At 34.9% G+C, this 22,120-nt stretch overlaps 1 protein-coding gene across 1 annotated transcript in view; it reads right to left on the reverse strand.

The window, feature by feature from the left end:
• Nucleotides 1-22,120, reverse strand: part of OPA1 (OPA1 mitochondrial dynamin like GTPase) — a 78,939-nt gene extending 56,819 nt beyond the window's left edge. The window contains exons 1-7 of the mRNA XM_052636370.1: nt 22,010-22,120; nt 17,170-17,488; nt 16,415-16,511; nt 14,677-14,784; nt 13,985-14,038; nt 13,231-13,298; nt 4,364-4,474 (exon numbers count right to left, since the gene is read on the reverse strand). Of these exons, the coding sequence (XP_052492330.1) occupies nt 4,364-4,474; nt 13,231-13,298; nt 13,985-14,038; nt 14,677-14,784; nt 16,415-16,511; nt 17,170-17,488; nt 22,010-22,041 (789 nt within the window). The 5' untranslated portion in view covers nt 22,042-22,120. The remainder of the gene's footprint in view (nt 1-4,363; nt 4,475-13,230; nt 13,299-13,984; nt 14,039-14,676; nt 14,785-16,414; nt 16,512-17,169; nt 17,489-22,009) is intronic.

Genomic DNA, 22,120 nt, shown 5'->3' on the forward strand with positions numbered 1-22,120 from the left:
GAAAAAATTCATTGGTCATAGTGTATCTTTTAAGCAAATACTTATCCATTTTCATTCCATAAGCAGGAAAGTGTTTAATATATGCAAAGAACAACTGTATTTTCAGAACTTTAAGTGGAGCCAGATACTTGTTTTTAAATTTAGTTCCACTGCAAGATCTTCTAACCCATAATAAAATGAATGCAGAGGCAGTGAAGTTGAGTACAGCAAACAAAATTGATTTGAAAATAAAGTAGGATAAAATCCACAGGTATTGGGGAAACTACTCCTAATTATTACTAATGCTAATAGTTCTAAGATAAGATATTCAAACTAAAGAACTTTATTCTATGAAAAGTAATCACAACTCTAAATATAAAACACAATAATCAATTGCAATTAAAATGATGTCATTTATGACAAATCCATATAACTGCTTTGACTCCTTAGTGAGATGCCAAAGTTGCCATTCTCAATCTTAAAATAATTATCTAATTTCTGTACTCAAAATTTTTAAACATGATTTTATTCCACAGGAGACAAAAATCAAGTTAAAACGCAGGTAAATCTTTATTCATCCTGATTTCACCGGCTACTTAAGCAGCCAAGACTTCATGGTAGCAAACATATATGAAAATATTCTAAATGATCTGCTTATTGAAGTGGACATTAATAACTCTTATCCATGCAATAAAATGTTATTTTGAGATTTTAATTCCTATTTCCAAATGCTTTCTCAAAACTCCCCCCAAACTTCTTTTAAATAAAAATGACAATACTTACTAGAAATGATAGGTACATAATCCATAATTGCTTTTTCCTAAAAAGCCTATGTCTAAAAATTTCAAATTTTATTTTGCAAATTAGAAAAATGCAACATAAAACAAACTTTGTATTACTGCTTCTCACTCCAGTACAGCAAGCAGCAACTTGTGGATAGAAGCATTTTTCATTTGACTATGTGTTTGTGTAAAATGGACAAGAATTATTAATCATCTCCTAAAATGTGAGAAAACAAGCATGTTGAGGAGCCCACAATCCAAAGAACAAAATCCTGAAGGCCAATGAAGAAATAAATTCCATATTTTGATCATATGGCATGACATCACACTGTAATAATGTGATCGCAAAAATTGTTATGCAGATTATAATCCCAATTCATCTGGAAAGTTACTCTGATTTACTGTTCCATTAAATATTCATCCAACTGAAGTTAAGTCGTATGAAATGTATAAACAGCATTAGTATAGGATGTGAATACTTAATGATATCATGCAATATAATCTAAGTTACAGTAGAAAATCCAATATATCTCTACAACTGGGGCAATAATTGAGAAAGCAATATAATTACACAAAACAGAATGTTTATACAAGCCAAGGACTATAAAGGACTAACCTTGACAATCTGGTAAAATAAAAAAGACATATAACGAACTAAAATGATATAAGGTTATTAGAATATTACAAACACAATTTTTATGCTAATATTAGTATTTAGTAACAATGACTTAGGATTTTTATAAATTTGTATTTTTAGGAGTATTTAAATTTATCATGTGCCCTTCTGGGCTGACTGTTAGGAATAACTCATGCACAGTTTCACCAATACACTTCCTATCTGCTTAACGTTAAATTAAAAGGTTAATACTATATTATATAAAAGGTTGATGATGAGTCAAGAATTAGATCTAGGATTTTACAGGAAACAAGATTAAAACCTTCAGGTTCACAAAATAAATCTTAAAGATTAGTGATAAGATACTTTGACATATTTTAAGAGAATAATACATGCTATTGTTAGTCTATCACTTATTTGAAGTCTTAACTAGCAACCTGGGATATATTTTATTTCGATGCACTTTACTAGCAAAATTCAGCTACTTACAGTAAGTCCTTGTCTTATGGTTTAATGTATTTAGTTTTCATTATGAAATTAGTTCAAAACTCACCCTGACAGAAATGGGTATCAATAGTCTTGAAACCAGAGCTTTCCTACAATTCCAGGGCTGTAAAACTGATGGAGAAAGAGCGGAACCCTCTGCAGAAACAAGCTAAAGCTGAAAGAGAAAAACCTTTACTAGCTCCTAACAAAAGCAAGCCTGATTTTTAAATTTTAAGTATCTCTTCCTACTAAGCAATTGTAGCCATTCTGAAATATGGAAATGTATAAGACTCGCAAACATTTCTACGTATGCGTACATACATATTCACAGGAGGCAAATCTACCAAGGGCAGTTTTAATCTACCATCTCTGCATGAGCTCCTCTGCTTGGATGATACAGGGAAAATCTACTAGCTGCTACCAATAAGATATAAATAGGGACTTCCCTGGAGGTCCAGCGGTTAAGATCCTTGGAGAGGGTGCGGGTTTGATCCCTGGTCAGGGAGCTAAGATCTCACATGCTGCACAGTAGTACCAAAAAATAAAAGCAAGCATTAAAAAAAAAAAAAAGAAGGCCTACTAATATTTTCAAAACGTAGTAGGAAAGAATCATCAAAAAATGACAAAAAGTAGCTGCGGTTTTGTACCTCAAGTAAACCTCAAATGCCTGGAAAGATAAAAGTCTCATCAAATTAGCACTTTGGTCATTATGACAACATAAGGCTGAAGTCACCAGTGTACTAACTATAAGGGGAACAGAGGGAAGATACAGTAAGGAAATCATCTTTAAGGACAGTAAAAGAATGATACTATTATAGAGGTGCACAAATTGTTTTTCGTCTCATTTACTTTCACACAAGGTAAGTGGGCAGGAACAAGCCCCGTTTTGTGCCCTTCTAAGTATATCTTAATAAACAAAATAGACAGAGGTACAGCCCTGTCAGTAGCTCTTTCACAAATATGGAGAGTGAGGAATAAAAGAGGAGTTATACATGGATTATCCAATAAATATTAGGATGAGGAAGGATAACTCTAGGTCTGAAAAAAGGCCCCAAATGAACATTAACCCTTGGCAGTGTAGAAAATAAACAGTATTCACTATTGTTTTCATTTAAACTGTCAGATTCAATAGGATATTAATAATCTTAAACTGTATTAGAATCTTAAAATAGCAGATCTATGGGGCTCACTGTAAATTATTTTACCATTAAGAAAAAAACAAGATCTACTGGTCTTGAAAACAAGAGCTATATTCATATTTCTAACTAACACACCAAAACATAACAGTTTCTTTCCCTCTTTTGTAATGAAGGACAGAAGCTGAGCCTGAGCATTCCAGCTTGTTAGTATACTTAAGTGGTACTCTGTGATTTACACTAAGTCCTCCTGTGATTTAACACATGTAGGAAAATAATTTGTTTCTATTTCCATCTATATTATTCATTTACTGAAGGCTAAATGACATATAGCAGTTGATTTCACAGCCATGGAATTGAGAAAAGCCAGGAAGCTACACTGACAGAATAAATTATGATTAGTACTGTGCTAACCACCACCAAATGTGACAGGGTTAGCCAGCAGGATCATTTCACTAATTATCTGTAATATTGGTTGATTTCACTATCAGAATGTACAGGAAACTAATTATATGACCAGATCATTTTCCTTAAGAATTGTACCTAACTGTAAACACTTTTCTAATATATGTAACTAGCTGATGTCAAGATCTTACAATAAAATTTTTAAAATCATTTTAAACACTTCATTTGACTCTAGTCTCTCTAGGACATTAACCTGCGGATCTACATTATAGGATCATCTAAAGCCAAAGCATTGTTTTTAAGGATTTCTTGGTGACACCTATAAGCAAATATTTGTACAGTGTTACACTGAGTTTTATTAGAATCTGTCCTTTAGTGACCAGAATTATATCAAATTTCCAATGTTCAGTTTTTCAGTGGACAAGGTGAAAATCTGTGCTGACTTTGTTAATAAATGTCAAAAGTCTTATTAAAAGTTAATCAAAGTATTTAAGAATAAGAGTCCAAAAGTTAGGTCAAAATAGCTTTCTTTTGTAGGAAACAAGAATTCTATGCTGAATCATTTTAACTAAAAACCATTTCATTCTTTAATTTAACATGGTCATTCACAGTAACCCTTTTCAATTTAGAAGTGAAAACTTAGAGAATAGACAAGTTGGCCACAGATTTAGGGTGACTCAATAACTGGGCCAAGTACACTGCAATTCACAATTATCTAAGTACAAGTCCATGAACCCTCACAGATAATTTAATTTTCAGAAAATAAATTACTATGTTTAATATTTTGGGTTTGTTTGCATACTCAAGAAAGTTGCATATCTGTATTATCTTTCATATTTTTATCTTGTCAAAACTAATTTCTCAAAATTGTAGTCCATGAATGGATTAAGGTGACATGATATTGGTAGAAATGGCTGATTAGTGTAAGCAAATCAGTAGCCCCTTAAACCATCCATCACCTTGCGCTTCTGTTGGGCATAGCTCGTGCTATATTGGCCAGCAGCTCTGCGTGCTTCCTCTTCATGCTCTTGAATTTGCTGTTGTAAGAGAATGAGCTCACCAAGCAGACCCTGCCATGAGTTTACAGCCAGGAGAAGAGGAAAATTGGGGAGAACAATGTTAAACCAAAGGGTACAAGAAAGGAACAGGTGTAAGTTAGGGAGGAATGGATAGCTTGTAACAAAAATGGAAACTCAGTTATGTACCTTTAGAGCCACTATATAACTGGGCTCTGTACCACATTTCCACTTTTCCCCTCAGTAAAATTATGTCTCAAATATAAAACACCATAGTCTAAAAAGTGAAAAGGAAAATGCAGTAAGTGACTGTTTGCTGAATAAAATGAGCCAGATATAATATCAACATACAGTAAAACCTAGACTAACTGGAATGCTCAAGGAAGGTGGCACTACAGTTAACTAAATGAGTAACAAGAACACTGAGAAAACAAATACTTTCACCCTTAATTTTGAACTGCCAATATGAACCAGTGTATGTTCCTGACTTGATACGTAGGGGGCAAAAAAAAGCCCAAACTGATTTTTCATTTGTTGATATACAGGCCTGAATCTAATTCTCAACTGCTAAGCTTCTTAAGACTAAATGGAGAATACATAATAGCTTAATTACTTATTAAATCATTACTTTTAAGTAAATATTTTTCCTTAACATCTAATGTCTTCAGCTAAAGATCCCTTAAGGGACTTCCCTGGTGGTCTAGTGGTTAAGACTCTGCCTGCTTCTATTGCAGGGGGCACGGGTTCAATCCCTGGTCTGGAAACTGAGATTCTGCATGCCATGTGGCATGGCCAAAAAGTAAATAAATCAATAAATATCTCTGAAAACTTAGTTTTGAGCATCAAGTTAATCAAGGTTTTACATTAATTCATAATTTTACATGCCTACACACGTAATCTTATTTGATTAAAATTTAAGAGTTTTTTAAATTAAAAAATGTTTGAGGTACTATTTTAGTTTTATACAACAACAAATAAGAACTGTGACTGAATTTTCACTTTTTATGAGCTGTTAAGTAAAAACGGCCTGTGAGAATATAACCAAGGGTACATTAATTACTAAAGCACAAGTTCCATTAAAGAACATAATTAAAATATGGAGATAATACAATTGTTACAGAAACAATAAAGAAAAAAAAAAACTCAGTTTGGACCTATGTACAAAGTAATCACCATTTCTATGCTAAAATGTCATTCCATTTATAATAATGAAATGTTCATCTAATGCACTGCATTCACTTGTGGAATGAAACTAAAATACATGTCATTTTCTATACAGCGTTTTTAACTGCTGGTCTATTAGATAATCAACCTCAAGCAATGTAGGAGAAGTAACAATTGGGAATTGACAATGCTACGAACCTTATATTTTCTCAATTAGAAACCCTAAAAAGGTAAAGTTGCAATGAAGTCACCCTTTAATCTTCATAAGAATAGTTTACCTGGGAGAACAATGGGCTCAATTTTTACCAAGTCATAAAAATTAAAAGTTAGGAAAATTAACACTCATTTAAATAATCTAAGTTAGGAGTTTCAAATAGCCTCAGAACTTTATAAATAACTGCCAAAAATATTTTATTTTTTTTAATATAATCATAAAGCTTCTTAAAATGAAATACTGATTAATGTTACATTTACATTTTAACTAGCAGACCCACCCGGAAGCTTAATAAGTTAGTTTACAGAATCCAAACATTTATATAAATAAAAATATTTAGCAGAAAAGAAATAAATACAAAAAGAAAAGCTGTATTATATAGTACAGCACTTTAAGGAAAATATTAACAAACAATTAAGGGAATTTTTACCTTGATTCTTAGGTTTAACACATTAAGCTGTACCAATATAATGAACCTGGTTAACTTACTATAAATCAAAGGATTAAACTAGTTGATATTTCTGCATGACAAGAGAACATCAAAGTGGCAAGTAACATAACTGAAATTTCGACATCTGTTTCCAAATTCAATAGTACAAAATATACTTATAAAAAACTGCAGTTATCTTTTAGATATATTTTTTAAATAAACATTTTTATGGTCATTGATAAATCTAAAAGAAATGCAATGTCAACTCACTAGCCTCATCATTCGCATAACTTTTTACGTCCTTTTCTTTCATTTCATGTATTCCTGCTTTTCGTCAGGCAAAAGAAATTACTCAGCTCATTTTTATTCAGTCATTTATCATAATAGTTTGTACTCATCCAAGTGTTTAGATTTCTCAAAATAGCTGTCTTTTAAAGAAGGCATCCCATGTTGGCTTACACATTAATGTGCCTGTGCTTTAATTAACATAATTCCCATTATTATAGTTTATAAAATGCCAAAGCAGTATGAAAATATTCCACACTTCTAAACTGTGCTGGTCTCTCACGCACAGGTTTCTTATTTATTGATAACTTAAACACCCCTCTCTAATCCATTGCTTACATGTATATACAAACTGTATGGTAAATACTCTAACATGTATTAAAGTATAAGAAAAACATCCTCTTTCTAGTGACACCTCACTTTCCTTCCAAGTCTGTTACTGAAGCACTGATATGTGAAGGTAGTTGAAATTAACTGTTACCTCCTGAAAAAAGTAGGAAGAAAACAAGAATTAGACACAGAAAAAAACTATTTACACTATACTATACAACTAAAAATGGCTACTTTTATTTTAGGCATCACATCTCACTTATCTAAGCACTGCTGGGCTAGCTTTTAAAGCCAAGGCCATGTTGAATAAGGAGGAAGAAAAATGTGTGTGCCTCCTGTGTCAGATACATCCTTATATGAACAAAACACTTAATAAATATTTTCCCAAGGTCAGACATTTTTCTCTCAAGCAACAGCACATACTTTTAAATGACATATATTAAAAACGCAGTACTTGTGGCCTATAACAATAGTCACTGTAAACGACCCCAGGTGATACACTCTCGAAACATTTCTTGGTTACTGTCAGTTTGACACCGCTGCTCTCACGGTCCCATACTGCATGTACAACGTTCTCGGGTTTTTAAAAAAGCATAGCATCAGACCAAGAAAACCAACTCCAAAAACCAAGACATAACTGAAAGTGCTGAAAGACCTCTGAAAGTTGATGGTTGTTATTTTTTAAAACCTCGAAATTATGACTCATTTTTATGTGAATACATTTAAAATACTATATTTTGCTAATTCCCTGGCTGCCCAGTAGTTAGGACTTGGAGCTGTCACTGCTAAGGCCCTAGGTTTGATCCTTGGTGGTCAGAGAGCTAAAATCCTGTAAGCCACAAGGCATGGCCAAAAAAATAAAAATACTGTATCTTTAACAGTATTCTAAACATCAACAGCAGAGGAGGGTCTACACCTTGTTTGTTTTTATACCTAGCACATAGAATAAGGTCTTGACGCTTCAGGTGTGTTACGGCCAGCACCTAGGTTAGGGCTCGGCACATGTGTGTTGCAAAAATACACAAAGTTTATAGCATAAAATCCAAACTGGGTTGTCTAAAACTTGCTTACTCTGTAAATAAGCTAAACATCAAGCCTACAATCCATTTTCCCCACTTATCACAATTCCCAGAACATACTCAACAAGAAATAAGAAAAGAAGAAATTAATCAAATAATATTAATATGCTGTTAACTCATGCAACAATTCAAAATATAACATAATATCATCATATTAATATTTATTGACTTTTATTATGTGCCAGATCTTGTGCTGAAGGGCTTTACGAAATGCCCACACTAACCATTATCAGGTAACATGCCCCTTATTATTGAAGGGGAAACCAAAAACTTGGAGAAACTAAGGAACTTATCCAAGGTCATACACCTCAGAAAACCAGAAGGGCAGGGTCTGAATACAGGCAGTGTGACTCCAACGTCTGCACCTGACAGCATCCTGTGAGCTCTACAGTCTCACTATTTTCAGTGTCTGACCCTTCAGGTTCAATCTACATGTAAATAAGGAAAATGGTAAAACTACAACACTTCAGAGGACATGTGTAAATTACCCTTTAAGGAAGGAGCTGGCAAACTATAGTGGGCTGCCTGAGCCCATAGGGCTTGCAAACCTAAAATATTTTCAATCTGGACCTCTAAGAAAAAGCTTGTCAACTTCTGTTTTATTAGTTTGGGGTCCAGAAAACAACTTTTGTGAAAGTAAAAACTTCTCCCCGTTCCACTTAAAAAATATTTCTAGGCACTAATCTACTTTTCAAAGTTTGAATAATTCTGCTATTAGCTATAAAGATCTATTTTCCTATTTTTCTCCTTCCTGCTGCTGCTAAGTCGCTTCAGTTGTATCCAACTCTGTGCGGGTCTGGCAGCCCACCGGGCTCCCCCGTTCCTGGGATTCTACAGTCAAGAACACTGGAGTGGGTTGCCATTTCCTTCTCCAGCGCATAAAAGGGAAAAAGTGAAAGTGAAGTCGCTTGTCCGACTCTTCGCGACCCCAGGGACTGCAGCCCACCAGGCTCCTCCGCCCATGGGATTTTCCAGGCGAGAATACTGGAGTGGGGCGCCATCGCCTTCTCCTTTCTCCCTCCTAGTAATATATAATTCTTCTCAAGATATTCAGAGCCAATCAAAATATGTTTAATATTGGAGATCAGAAGAAAATAAGTCTTTCTACTTAAATTATTTAACTTGCCCCAATTCAGAAACACCATATCCTATTTTACTGTTTGGACAATTTCTACAAATGATAATTTTTAAAGATGGACAAATCAGTCTATTACCAATAGTTTTTATCAAAATTACAATTTCTACCAAATCCCCTTTTTTCCAAATTATTACACCTAAAGACAGTGTTATGTACACAGTATATATTAAATGTAAAAAAAACATAAAAATGCAATATGCTATCATTAAGGAATAAAATAAGTATCTAATCACGTACAGTTGCTAGTTGTTAGCTGTTCAGCAAACTTAAGCTTCCTGAATCTGTGGCTTCTTGATGGTGCTGGTTCTGAGAATTTCATTTTGCCACAGTTTACATCATTTGTTGCATGAGGATTTCCAGAAATGTAAATCCCACTTAAGCAATACTGCTTTGTTACAATTCAGAAATCCAAGTACATGTGCTCCTTCACATTCTTATTCTCCTCAATAGTTGTTCAAATATTGAAGCCCAAGAGAAATTTACAGGTAATCAGAGCAAAAAGACACATAAAAATCTGGGCCCACTCTTGTTAGCATTAGCCAAATTTACTTACTTTAAATTAGCCTTTTACCGAGTTAAATAAATTGACAAGATGTTTTTTTTCAGAGTTCAGCAATATCCTAGGTGCTTTGAGAACAGAGATTTTGTGACAGAAATAGCCCATTAAATACTAAGAATGGAACCCAGAGTAAATAGTGTTTCATCTGTCTAATGTCTTAAATGTTAAGAGTATAATTATTGGGACTAAAATGGTTACAGAAGGCTTCATAAAGCTGAACTTTGAGGATGAGGAAAAATTAGGCAGAGAAAAGGGAAGAGAAGTGGGCAAGTTTTACTTACAAAATAAGTAAAGCCACACAAATAAGAATTACAGTAACATGTGGAAAGGAAGAACATTACTCTTTAATGATTATTTTTAAAATGGTAACAACACTTTGATTTGGACTTCAAGTATTTTCTATAAATATAAATGTACTTATAACCTTCAAAATAATATTTACTACTTCTGTGAAATGTTTATGACCAATCAGAAACATGATAGAACAAAAGCACAGATAATGTCTCATTTAACAAATTTTCACTAGAACACATCAATGTTAATGAATCTAAAAAGAGGAGATACACTATGTGGTCCCGTTACTATACATATTATGACTGAATACAGAAATCTGGGGATTTACAAATCAGGTGAGTCCATTAATTCACTAAAGAAGGCTTGCTACTCCAATTCTGAATTTGCCTTCAAATCTCCAGGTCTCAAAAACATTATTAAGTTCACACTAAGGGCTCTTTCCAGTATTTCTCTATATTGGACACAAGTTTAAAATTTTCTGATTAAAAGCATTTACTAAAATGTAGTTTCAGTACTTTCCCACTTTTATTTATCAAAAATACATAAAGAACTTTTGATCGACATAACTACTGTCCACAAACTGAATAGATATAAACCCAGGCAAAATCAAAGAAATCTGATTGATGTTTAGTTAACCTGTGCAGCATTATGTGGAAATAAATGCTTTTTGACTTTCTGAAGACCTCAATTACAATTTTTCAGAACACCTAAAGTCTAACAACTCCAGACTGGGAACAACAGGTAATCTGTCTATTTTGTTTTCATTCTGTTGACTCAAGTCAATTGACCTCTATGTTCCTGCAACTCCCTGTCACTTTCACTTAAGCTGACTTACAAAGGCTCCTAACTGTCCTTCTACTCACCAGTATTTTTCCAGATGTGTTCTCTTATTAAAAAGAACAAGTTTTTCTTTTTAGTTCCATTCATAGAAATGTGTTTTATTACATTAAAAAATATCCAATTCACATTTACATTTCTAAGATAAGTCCAGCTAGAAACTTTGGTATAAACCAGTCGATCATTAAGCTAAGTCATGACCATTATTTTAAATCTTGAGGCTCTCAAACACCAGACTAAACCAACCAAAAAGGCACCACCTGAACTCTGGCTACCATCCTGCTGCTGCTGCTAAGTCGCTTCAGTCGTGTCCGACTCTGTGTGACCCCAAAGACGGCAGCCCACCAGGCTCCCCTGTCCCTGGGATTCTCCAGGCAAGAACACTGGAGTGGGTTGCCTGGCTACAATCCTACCACCTCTGATTATTGCCCAAATTTTCAAATTTGATGTTTTAGAGTAATTTCAAGGAGGCTTCTGCTAAGGTCTCCCTTTCCATGGTTACATTCAACCATCCATTTACAGACAAGTTTCTTACAATCCATGTATCTGCATCTTGTCTGCGTAGTTCATTATTTTCAAACATCACAGGTACACACTTAAGCCTTGAAAAAATGCTGCATATTAATAAAATTCAAAACCACCAGTTGAGGCTGACAATACTTTCTCTATATAGTAAATATTTATACTACATTTAATACTATTTGATTTAACCTATGAAAATGGCTTAATTAGAACTTGATGTAATATTTATAACAAATAGTTAGAAATAACTGATGAGTTTTTAATGGAAAGATAATCACCATAAATTATGGAAAAATTTAAAAGAAATAGTCTACTGCAGTATTTATCTTCAAGCAAAGTGAATTATAAAATAAAGCAATAAATTTGCTCTCATGTCTACTGTATAAAATAAAATCTGTAAATATAAATAAATTTTCAGAGATTAGTTCTCTTGTTTCTTCTATACTGCGGAGCTTCTGACCATTTATCAATTACTACTACTCATTTATCACTTTAGCAGGATTATAAGGGAATTATCTGTCAGGTCCAAAACAGGCAGGATTCTCAGGAACCAAAACAATCATAGGCCATGTCAGAAAAGAACAGAGATGCAGACCTCGCCTAACTGATCTAGGCAACAAGAAATCTTGGCACTTGAAAATCATACTACCAAAAAAAAAAAAAAAAAGAAAATCATACTACCATCTCTGTAACAGAGGTTCCTTCTCTTCATATACATTCGTTTCTCTCTGTACATTAAATCTACCTGCATCAAGGGTCAAGCCTTTGGCTCAAAAAAAAGTTGATCATCATAGGCTAATTTCTATTCAGATTTTTCTTCCCAGTAGCATGCATAGTCAAGGGTGTCCCTGGTCAAAATAACACCAAGGGTAAAGGAAATGGAAAAGGATATAAAAAATGATCAAGTTTAAAAAATACACACACACACATATACACACATCTTGAAAAATGTTTTCTCCAAAAGATCAAGTTAAAATAGAAAAAAAAAAATCTTTTGAAATATAATTGACACGTGGAATATCACATAAGAAGTTCAAAGCTGAAGGATAAGAAACCAGATGGAAATCTACACAAAGGAATTATTTTCTTCCTGCTTCCCCCAAAAGCCGTGAAATTATTTACCTCAATGCATTAAAACCACAATAACCTTCATTATTTGTTAAATGTTTGCACTTTAAACATTCATAGAGTATTTTCCAGATATCTATTTATCTAGGTATTATTTTGAAAAAAGCTTTCAAGGAATCACTTATATCACAATTTTGAAAAGATGAAAAAAGGGAAGATTAAGACAATATCAGGCTAACACGAATACAAATACACAACAATGCATGTTATTCTATATCAGCAAATCTCCTAAAACTTTATATGGATTTTAAAGCATGTATGGAAATTAGCATATCCTAAATAACTCCACACATAATTTTGTTGACTACCAATGTAATAGAAATCTATATCCCCCAGTAACAAACTTGGTATTTCCTTAAGATTTCCCCTAAGTATATAACATGAAACATTGGTATCTAGAAGATATTTCCTGGAAAAAAGGGTTTTGTTGGTAAATATATTTAGAAAACTACATATTTTGATGAATCTCTTATAGCTTCACAGTGCACATGCATGTATCAGGTCTGAGAAATCCCAGAGAAAAGAAGCCTGCTTGTTTTATTTACACCAGTTTTCCCCCACACATATTTAACAACAAAACCTTTTGTTGCAAAAACCCTGGAAACTAATAATTCTCAAATATATTTGAGGGAAACCGGATTATCCAATTATATTTCCAGAACTGTTGCATAAATGCCTTGCATTTTGTACCAAGAATAATAACAATACCTCCATTGGATAATTTTATGTTTGCTTCTCAGATGTTACCATTTTAAAATCTCCCAGGGTAGGTAAAAATTTAAAAAAATCTTTCAAGACTATCTATGTGAAGAGTGCTCCTTTATACTTACCTTTCTGTATCGCTTGTCACTTTCAGATCCGGGATCTGTTGCTCTAAAGGCCGTTTCTCCAGGTGAACCTTAAAGATAAATATTCAGTCTTATAAATTCTCCAGTGAAGCCAAGAATCTAAACTAAATTCCATATCATATTTAGTCAGTTGAAAGCTAAGTGGATTTTTAGAGCAAAAATCATTTTGGAAAGCTATTCTTATTTTAAGAAACAAAGTGGTAACCTAAGAAAAAAAATTTTCAAAACAATTACAGGACCTGTTTAACTGATTTTTAAAAATGTCACTGTAAAGTACAATTAAAAAATAAGAATCTTTGGTAAGATTATTTTACACAAGAATACTTACAGTTCGGCCATACACTACTGCCATTAAGAGACCACATACAGTAAAAAAAAAAAAAGTAAAAATGTCAACTGGGACCAGACAGATGAGACAAACTAAAATGGCTTTGTTTCAGTTATGAGAAACAACCAGATCTGGTTCAAGAAAATAGTTTCATTAAGTAAACTTTCTTTTTAACAGTTTTAATCTTATAATATAGATACATACTTAGGAATTTTAATTTTATCACAAAATAATTATTTTATTATTTCCACCTAAATTTAGGATAATGAATTTGCCCAATATAATTCTGACATTTTAAAATTCAGCACAAGCAGCATTATAAATTTGGTCTGTAATTTTATTTGCAACTAGTTTATTAGAAGCATTTAAAAGACATGTTAAGATCAGCAAAAATATCTGTTTACACACCTAACAAGAGAAGTAGGTCAGAAGCTTCTATGACTTCACTAACCAATTTGTGACCTGTGAAAAATCAGCAAAAGGGGAAATAGAAATGTAAAATTTATCAGAAATGAGCAAACAAAGATGTCTGAGACCTCAGATTTATATTATGGTAGGGCAGAATTGGGCAAATACACCAGGATTGACCTTAGTAAATTCTACTTATAATGGTCCATTATGATTAAATGTTTTAAAATCGGCTCTAATCAATTATGAAAAGCAAACACACAGGAAGTCTCATCTGCTTGTCAAGAACAAGTGACTTACTTTCCCCTCATTGACTAAAGCCAAGATGTTTAAGTTCTTGAAAATCTTCATTTTGCTGGGCCAAACAAAAATTAAAACCACGGGAATCTTCCAGAGTGATAAGACTCTGGTTCCACTGCAGGGGGCGTGGGTTCAATCCCTGGTCAGGGAACTAAGATCCCACATGCTGTTCAATGTGGCCAAAAAATAAAAATAAATAAATTAAAAAAAATTAAAACTATGGAGCAGCAAAATTTTGTTTTATCTTTCTAATAAAAAAAGTGGCTTTTATTTGTAAATAAAAGCTACTAAATATTTTCATTTAAAACACGGAAAATATGAATGTATCTTAAGTATCTTTCCTCTGTGTTTCCTGATATTTTAAATGAGATCAGACACAGGTCTTTCCTTACCTGTGGTGAAAAAGTCCTTCAGTAAGCTGAGGCTTTCAGCAATCTTGTCAAAGTCAGGTGCCAATTTTGCAAGATCCTCTGAATTAGGAAGGGCTTTTCTAATTTTCTCTGAGGAAAAGAAAAGGATAGTCTCCAAATTAATATGTGACTACTGAACCATTCATACAATTTAGATAATCATATACAAACTTAAATAGTTTTTCCATTTTTCTCTCTATTCCAATTATAACTGCTACATGTATCTGAAACAATGTGTTATTCTGATAATATTCTATAAGCCATGAAAAATTTTTTAAAAGACTCAAACATACGGCTTGGATATTTTTGATTCATAAGTTAAATGCCTTGAGACAGAAACAAGGTATAAATGTTAACACTGGATTGGAATCAGAAGTACTTTAAAAATCTTTTGTAGCACCTGGCCCAAATTCTAAAAAAGTAATGTCAGTTTAAACTCAAGAACAGAATTTCATTCCTTCTCTTTCTCCTTTTATGTTACCATTACATTCGAAAAAACTGTGTATGAACCCAAGACAAGCCTTTATTTTTGCTAGCCTTATTTATAAAGTGACCAAGTATTTACTTTTGTTTACAAATACTCAACAATTCTGTCCCAGTTTGGTACAACTATATAGTATCTTCTGATTCAAGAAGGGCTTTTCTAACTTTCTCTGGAGAAGATAAAACACAAACTCTCTCAAAATAAAAATATGTATTACGTCTTATTCTAAATGCAATGAAAGCATTAACTTGTTCCATCTTCGTGGAAATGCTACAAAACAGTTCTCATCAGCCCCATTTTACAGATAAGGAATGGAACACAGAGATGTAACAGGACCTGTGCACCCAGCGAAGTGAGGCAGTCAGGTTTAAGCCTAGGTAGCCTAGCTTCAGAACCGAGGCCCGTGGCCATTACTGTGTATTACTGGTGAATCTATCAGGTTAAAAAGCTCTCCTCACAAATGTTAGAAAAATAATTTGAAGGCGTGCTTTTCCTGTATATATCTTTATCAGTGCAACAATCTTTAAGAAAGTGTTGTGAATAGTGCATGCAGAGATTAAATCCATCCCTGCATACACCTAAGCTAAAGTCTAAAAAAAGTCTACACAAAGTCTATAAAGAGAGACCTGAGGAAAATAATTTCATCAGACAATTTTTTTTCCCTAAAGATCACCATGACTTACTGGCAATTACAACTATCAAATATACCTGTTTCTCATCTACCTCTAGAAAAAGGGAACAATGGCAGACTAACAGGAGAAATTACTCTGGCCACTAGCAGGCTTTTAAGGAACTTCGTAATAAAAAGTAGAGGTAACCAAGGTACTCAAAGAGAGTTAGTTAGGTGAAGCTGTTCTGAGTAACATACAACACTGAAAATGATGTTCAAGAAGGCTGCTTGGCAGCGTAGAAAATGCTGACAAATGTGTTAGCTAACAGAAGACAAGATAGCAAAGTGTTTGTTCACTATGACTATACAATTTTTAAAAAGGAAAGTAAAATATTAACCACATACACAAAGTAGGTACAATCAAAAGAAACTACACTGGCAGCTGTATTGAAGTGATGAACCAGTGGATTATTCTTTGTTTCTTACCAATTTTTCCCCTGCTAGTCTATTACTTTCATTATGAAAATAAAACTGTTGCAACCTTAGAGTTAAGGAGCTATCTCAATACAACTATTTTTCTCTCCTAAAGAGATAACCAAGAAAAGGACTCTAATGTTGATACAAACCCAAATCGATATACTCATCAATCTCCCACACGATGTCAGGCACAATCCATTTATAGTCACTAAGGTCAGGTATCATGTCTTTCCACTGATCAAAAGTCTAAAAGATAAAGTATGCCAATCAAATGATCTGAATGCCATATAAAATATAAAGAAAAACTAGCTGAATTTATTTTGTTAAAACTTGCTAAGCTGCTAAGAGTAATGTATTATGTTCACAATTTTGAGAAACAAAGTGGTCTTTGCTCTTCTAAAAATAAATTAACAGACAAGTGTATAAAGCATGTAAATGTTTCTTTACTAAATACAGAAAATGGAAAAATTCAAAATACACTTTTATTTCAAATAGGTTTCATGATTTGACTTTAAACATGATTCGAAGAATAGAGGGAAGACAAACCAGGGATCAGGAGACCCTGCCTCTGGTCCCAGAGTTGCCACAAAGTGGTTGCAGGAGCATGCCACCTAACTTCCCTTCCTGGGCTACTAAATGGCAGAGCTGCAAATCAAACCAAGGTATTCTCACTCCCAGGTCAGTGCTCCTTCCATTAGGCCATTTTCACCTCTTATAATAACTAAGATTCTGAGAGCATTTTCCTATTAGCACCATTAAAACAGTTTAGCACATGACAGAGACACACAATAAATGTTTAAACATCTAATTATATTCTGTTGCACTAAAGAAAAACGACATATGCTATGAAGCTTTAAAATATTCGCTGGAATAACTGGAAAAGCAGTAGCAAAGTGAAACTCACCTTTTTGGCTGTATAGCCACCCCCAACAGCAGATCCGAGTATGAGATACCGGAGTTTCAAGAGTCTTGCTGCTAATCTGGCTGGCCAAAAATTCCTATGGGGCTGGTAGCCATATTTAACTGGAGAAAGTTTCAGTTTACGTAAAGGAAGGCTAGTTAGAGAGGAGAACTGCTGCAATGACGTCCTTAACTGGGGTCTTTGAAGCTTTAAGGTAGGATGATGTGTATGGTAAATACTTCGTGAAACCAGATGTAGTTTTTGTAGTGGTAAACTTCCTTTTGTTCCAGGGCTGTGTTTCACTAAGGATTGGCAGACCTCGCTGCAAGAAAAGTAGGTGTGGGAGAAAGATCAGACAGGGAAACAATGTAAAGAAATGATATTAAAAAAGCAATATGCAAAAGGGAAAACACACAGGGCACACCTGACCAATTACACCATGTCTCACAATAGCACACAGGCACTAACCATTCACTGTGTGCCAGACACTGCAGCAATGGGAGCTAACTCAGTTAATCCTCCTGATAATCCTATGATAAAACTACCAGGATCGTCCCCATTTTATCAACAAGAAAAAGGCAGACCAATATAAGTAAGTTACTGAGGCTCCCAGAGGGACTCAAACCTAGACAGAGGGACTCCAGAGCCTGTCCCTTGATTTACTATATGTGGGTAATGCTCATGGCCCCAAAAATCAAAACTAAAGGAAAAAAGAGACTTATTTTATTAGCTATTGACAGCTACTTGCTGTCAATAAATTTGAAAACAAAATATCTTTATTTAGTGACATATCCAACCTAGACTTTACCACTGTGATCATTTTGAAATGGTATAGAAATAATAAAACACTATGCTGTGCAATAGGACCCAATGTAGTGTTGTAGGTCAATTATACTTCAAAACCAAACATTCACACTTAGGAAAGAGATCAGATTTGTGGTTACTACAGGCATAGTGGTAGAAGGGGGAAATGGAGGAAAGCAGTCAAAAGGCACAAATTTACAGTTCTAAGGCAGAAAGTGAAGAAGAACTAAAGAGCCTCTTGATGAAAACGAAAGAGGAGAGTGAAAAAGTTGGCTTAAAGCTCAACATTCAGAAAACTAAGATCATGGCATCCAGTCCCATCACTTCATGGCAAATAGATGGGGAAACAGTGGCTGACTTTATTTTTCTGGGCTCCAAAATCACTGAACATGGTGACTGCAGCCATGAAATTAAAAGACACTTACTCGTTGGAAGGAAATTTATGACCAACCTAGACAGCATATTAAAAAGCAGAGACATTACTTTGCCAACAAAGGTCCGTCTAGTCAAGGCTACGGTCTTTCCAGTGGTCATGTATGGATGTGAGAGTTGGACTATAAAGAAAGCTGAGCGCTGAAGAATTGATGCTTTTGAACTGTGGTGTTGAAGAAGACTCTTTGAGAGTTGCTTGGACTGCAAGGAGATCCAACCAGTCCATCCTAAAGGAGATCAGTCCTGGGTGTTCATTGGAAGGACTGATGCTAAAGCTGAAACTCCAATACTTTGGCCACCAGATGCGAAGAGCTAACTCATTTGAAAAGAACCTGATGCTGGCAAAGATTGAGGGCAGGAGGAGAAGGGGACGACAGAGGATAAGATCGTTGGATGGCATCATTGACTTGATGGACATGGGTTTGGCTGGACTCCGGGAGTTGGTGATGGGTAGGGAGGCCTGGTGTACTGCTGTTCATGGTGTCGCAAAGAGTTGGACATGACTGAGCGACTGAAGATAAATACTAAGACTGTAGTGTACAACATGATAAATACAATCAGCACAGCTGTTGTGCTATATATGAAAGTTAAGACAGTAAATCCTAAGAATTGTCATCACAAAATGTTTTTTCTATTTAATTTTGAATCTATATGAGACTACAGCTGTTCACTAAATTTACTGTCATAATCACTTCATGATGTATTTAAGTTAAATCACTATGCTGCTCATCTTAAACTTATACAGTGATGTATGCCAATTATATCTCAATAAAACTGGAAAAAAAGATGTGTTATAATAGCAAAAAATAATGTTACCACTTAAATATATAATATTAAGAGCAAAAATTTATCAACTATGGCATATAAACAAAAGAGGATACTGTATAGCCATTAAAGTGATAAGTATGAAGACCATGTAGATATACCAAAAGACTTCATGTAATGTTAGGTTAAAATAGGGATGAAAATAAATGTGGGCTTCCCTGGCGGCTCAGTGGTAAAGAACCCACCTGCATATACAGGAGACATGTGTTCGATCCCTGGTCTGAAAAGATCACACATATTGGGGGACAACTAAGTCCAGCGCTACAACTACTGAGCCCATGTGCCCTAGGGCCCTCACCCTAGAGAGTAGACCCCACTCACTGCAGCTAGAGAAAGTCCTGTGTGGCAACAAAGACCCAGCATAGACATAAATAAAATGAATAAAAATTTTTTTTTAAAGGAAAGAAAATAAACATGAATTATGGATGTAGTTATACAAAAAGGGGCACATAAACTTTTACTTTTAATGACAAAAGTTCCAGTAGCTTACAATATCTATTCTTTGCCTTCTCATGTCTCACAATCCAGGGATGGAAATTAAGAAAAAATTAACACCTCAGGTACCAGGCTCCCCAGAAACAGAAAGAGAACAAAAAACACCCCAAAGAGAAAGGATCTAAATGCACATGTTACTATCTGAGCCCTTCCCTCTTGTTCTTCCTGGCAGAGAATGAAAGTCTCCTACCAACAAACATACACTTGATTATCTCATTCAACACACAGTCATAGTGCTCACTACGGGCCAGGGCCCATTCTAAAGAAATAAAATATTTCATTTAATTACATGGGACTCTAATTTCTAAATATCTTAAGAAAAAGGAATCGAGAAACACTGAAATTATGTTGTGAAGAAAGACAGTGAGGGGAAAGGGGTACGTAACTGACAGGCATTATGTCGGATGTTTGCACAAATGCTACTGTTAACTCTCAGAAAAACCTGGTAAGGATCCTTATTTTTCCAATTTGCTTTTTTAAACTGTGTCTCACCTAAGGTAGAATGACTAGTGAATGGTGGAAAAGAATTTGAATATATACTTCTATATTTAGGCCAAACTAAAAATCAAATGTGATGCAAAACAAGGCTCCCCGATCCTCACTCCAGAAATCATCTATTCTCATTTATCTTCTTTTAACCTATGCACTGTATCCTAGCATGTAATTATTTTTTCAACAATTTTATGCAAATACTTATTGCACCTAAATAAATGTTGGTCATTATTCTTCTTACATGTCTATGAGTATGTACTTAGATATACACATCAAAGAATGTTTGTTAAAGAGTGAGAATTTAAATGTACTCCTTCATAACGTTCACAGGAAATACATCAAAAGACAAACTCCAGAACATGGGGCATCTGACCTTCCTCATCTCTACTTGGGCAGGCAGCTAAACTGTGCAGTCAACATAAGATATCTTAAACCATGACTATGGAGTCAATAGTAACTTTAGAAACAATTTAGCTGACAGAATCCAACTGAATAAATAATTATCAGTTGATATCTAGTTTGTTTCTAAACTCAATTTTTAAAGCATTTCCTAAATAACTTAATCAATTCAACACAGTGCGCTATTTTCCGAAAAGTCTTTCCTCTTCTTATTTAAAGAAAACTAGATATATTTCCCTAGTAAATACTGAGAAGTAGAAATAAAAATGTTGTAAATAACTTAGTTTAGTACGAAGGGCTGTGGATATACTCGGAAATTAAAATTCCGTGAGGTCAGAAGTAACTTATCCAAGCATTCTAATTGACTAAAACTACAACTATTGTATGCTTTTTTCAGTTCTAAATTTAGACTCCAGGTTAATCTATATAAAGCAAATGGATTCCATAACTTACAAACACTATAAATTACACCACTTAAAACAATCCTAAAAAAATATTCAGGACAGGTGTTTAGAGACTGAGTTAATTCAGGAAATCCAGGTTTTTCCAACTTTGCTTGATACACGTTACTTATCAAATGCCTGCAACAATGAGTTAAATCTGAAGGTATTTAAGAACATTAGAACACAACTACGTGTAAAAATTAGAGCCAAATTTAATTTCGTTAAAATGCACATAGCAACCCATAGAAATGTCAATACTGCTATCATTTTCGGTTTAGGATTAAGTCAGACCAGGTCAACAGTAACACGGTGATTAGAAAAGTGGCGCTACATTCACCACCTCACATCCAAAAAGCAACTCTCCCTCCAAGAACACTGAAAAGAAAGCTATTATTAAGAGAATATCTCTAATCACCATCTCTGACACTGTATGCTTCACTGCTCCAAATCTGACTCCAAATCATGTTCTTCAGCGGACTAAGGAAAGAGGCAGAGTCCTCTTTACTCGAACAGAACAGCTCGGGTACCTGCAAAGGCAATGTAAACCTAGCGTGGAGGTAGAAGAAACAGACGCAGAAAAGGTGACACATGGATAGCAAGCACCGAAGCCCGGGGAGAGAGGGGACAGAAACCAGAAGCCACCAGAGAGAGATAACAGCGAGGACAGAAGGGTGAATGGGGCAGACACAAAAGGACAACAGAAACAGGCCAAGACTGAAATGGGCCCAGAATCTTCCGAGAGGAATAGGGGCAGGGGCCACTACTGGGGCCAGCATCTCAGGTAAACCCAGTCCGGGCTCCTGCCACTCTGGGACCTCAAAAATATCCCGGAACCATCTAACTGCCCTCCGCCTGGCCTGAGAGTTACCTGCACACTCCGGAGGTAGTGATGGGGCAGCCCCGTTTTCTGGACGCCCCAGAAATAACGGAGCCAGATCGGAGCCCGGACTTACCAGGCCACGGCAGCCCGGCGTACTCGCCACATCCCGCCGGCGAGGAGGTCACAGAGGCGCCGAGGCGGCCAGCGGGGAGCCCGGGTTTAGCCCCAGTCCGGCTCCTGCTCC

This window comes from Budorcas taxicolor, chromosome 1, assembly GCF_023091745.1.
Source record: "Budorcas taxicolor isolate Tak-1 chromosome 1, Takin1.1, whole genome shotgun sequence".
NCBI classification, from domain to species: domain Eukaryota; kingdom Metazoa; phylum Chordata; class Mammalia; order Artiodactyla; family Bovidae; genus Budorcas; species Budorcas taxicolor.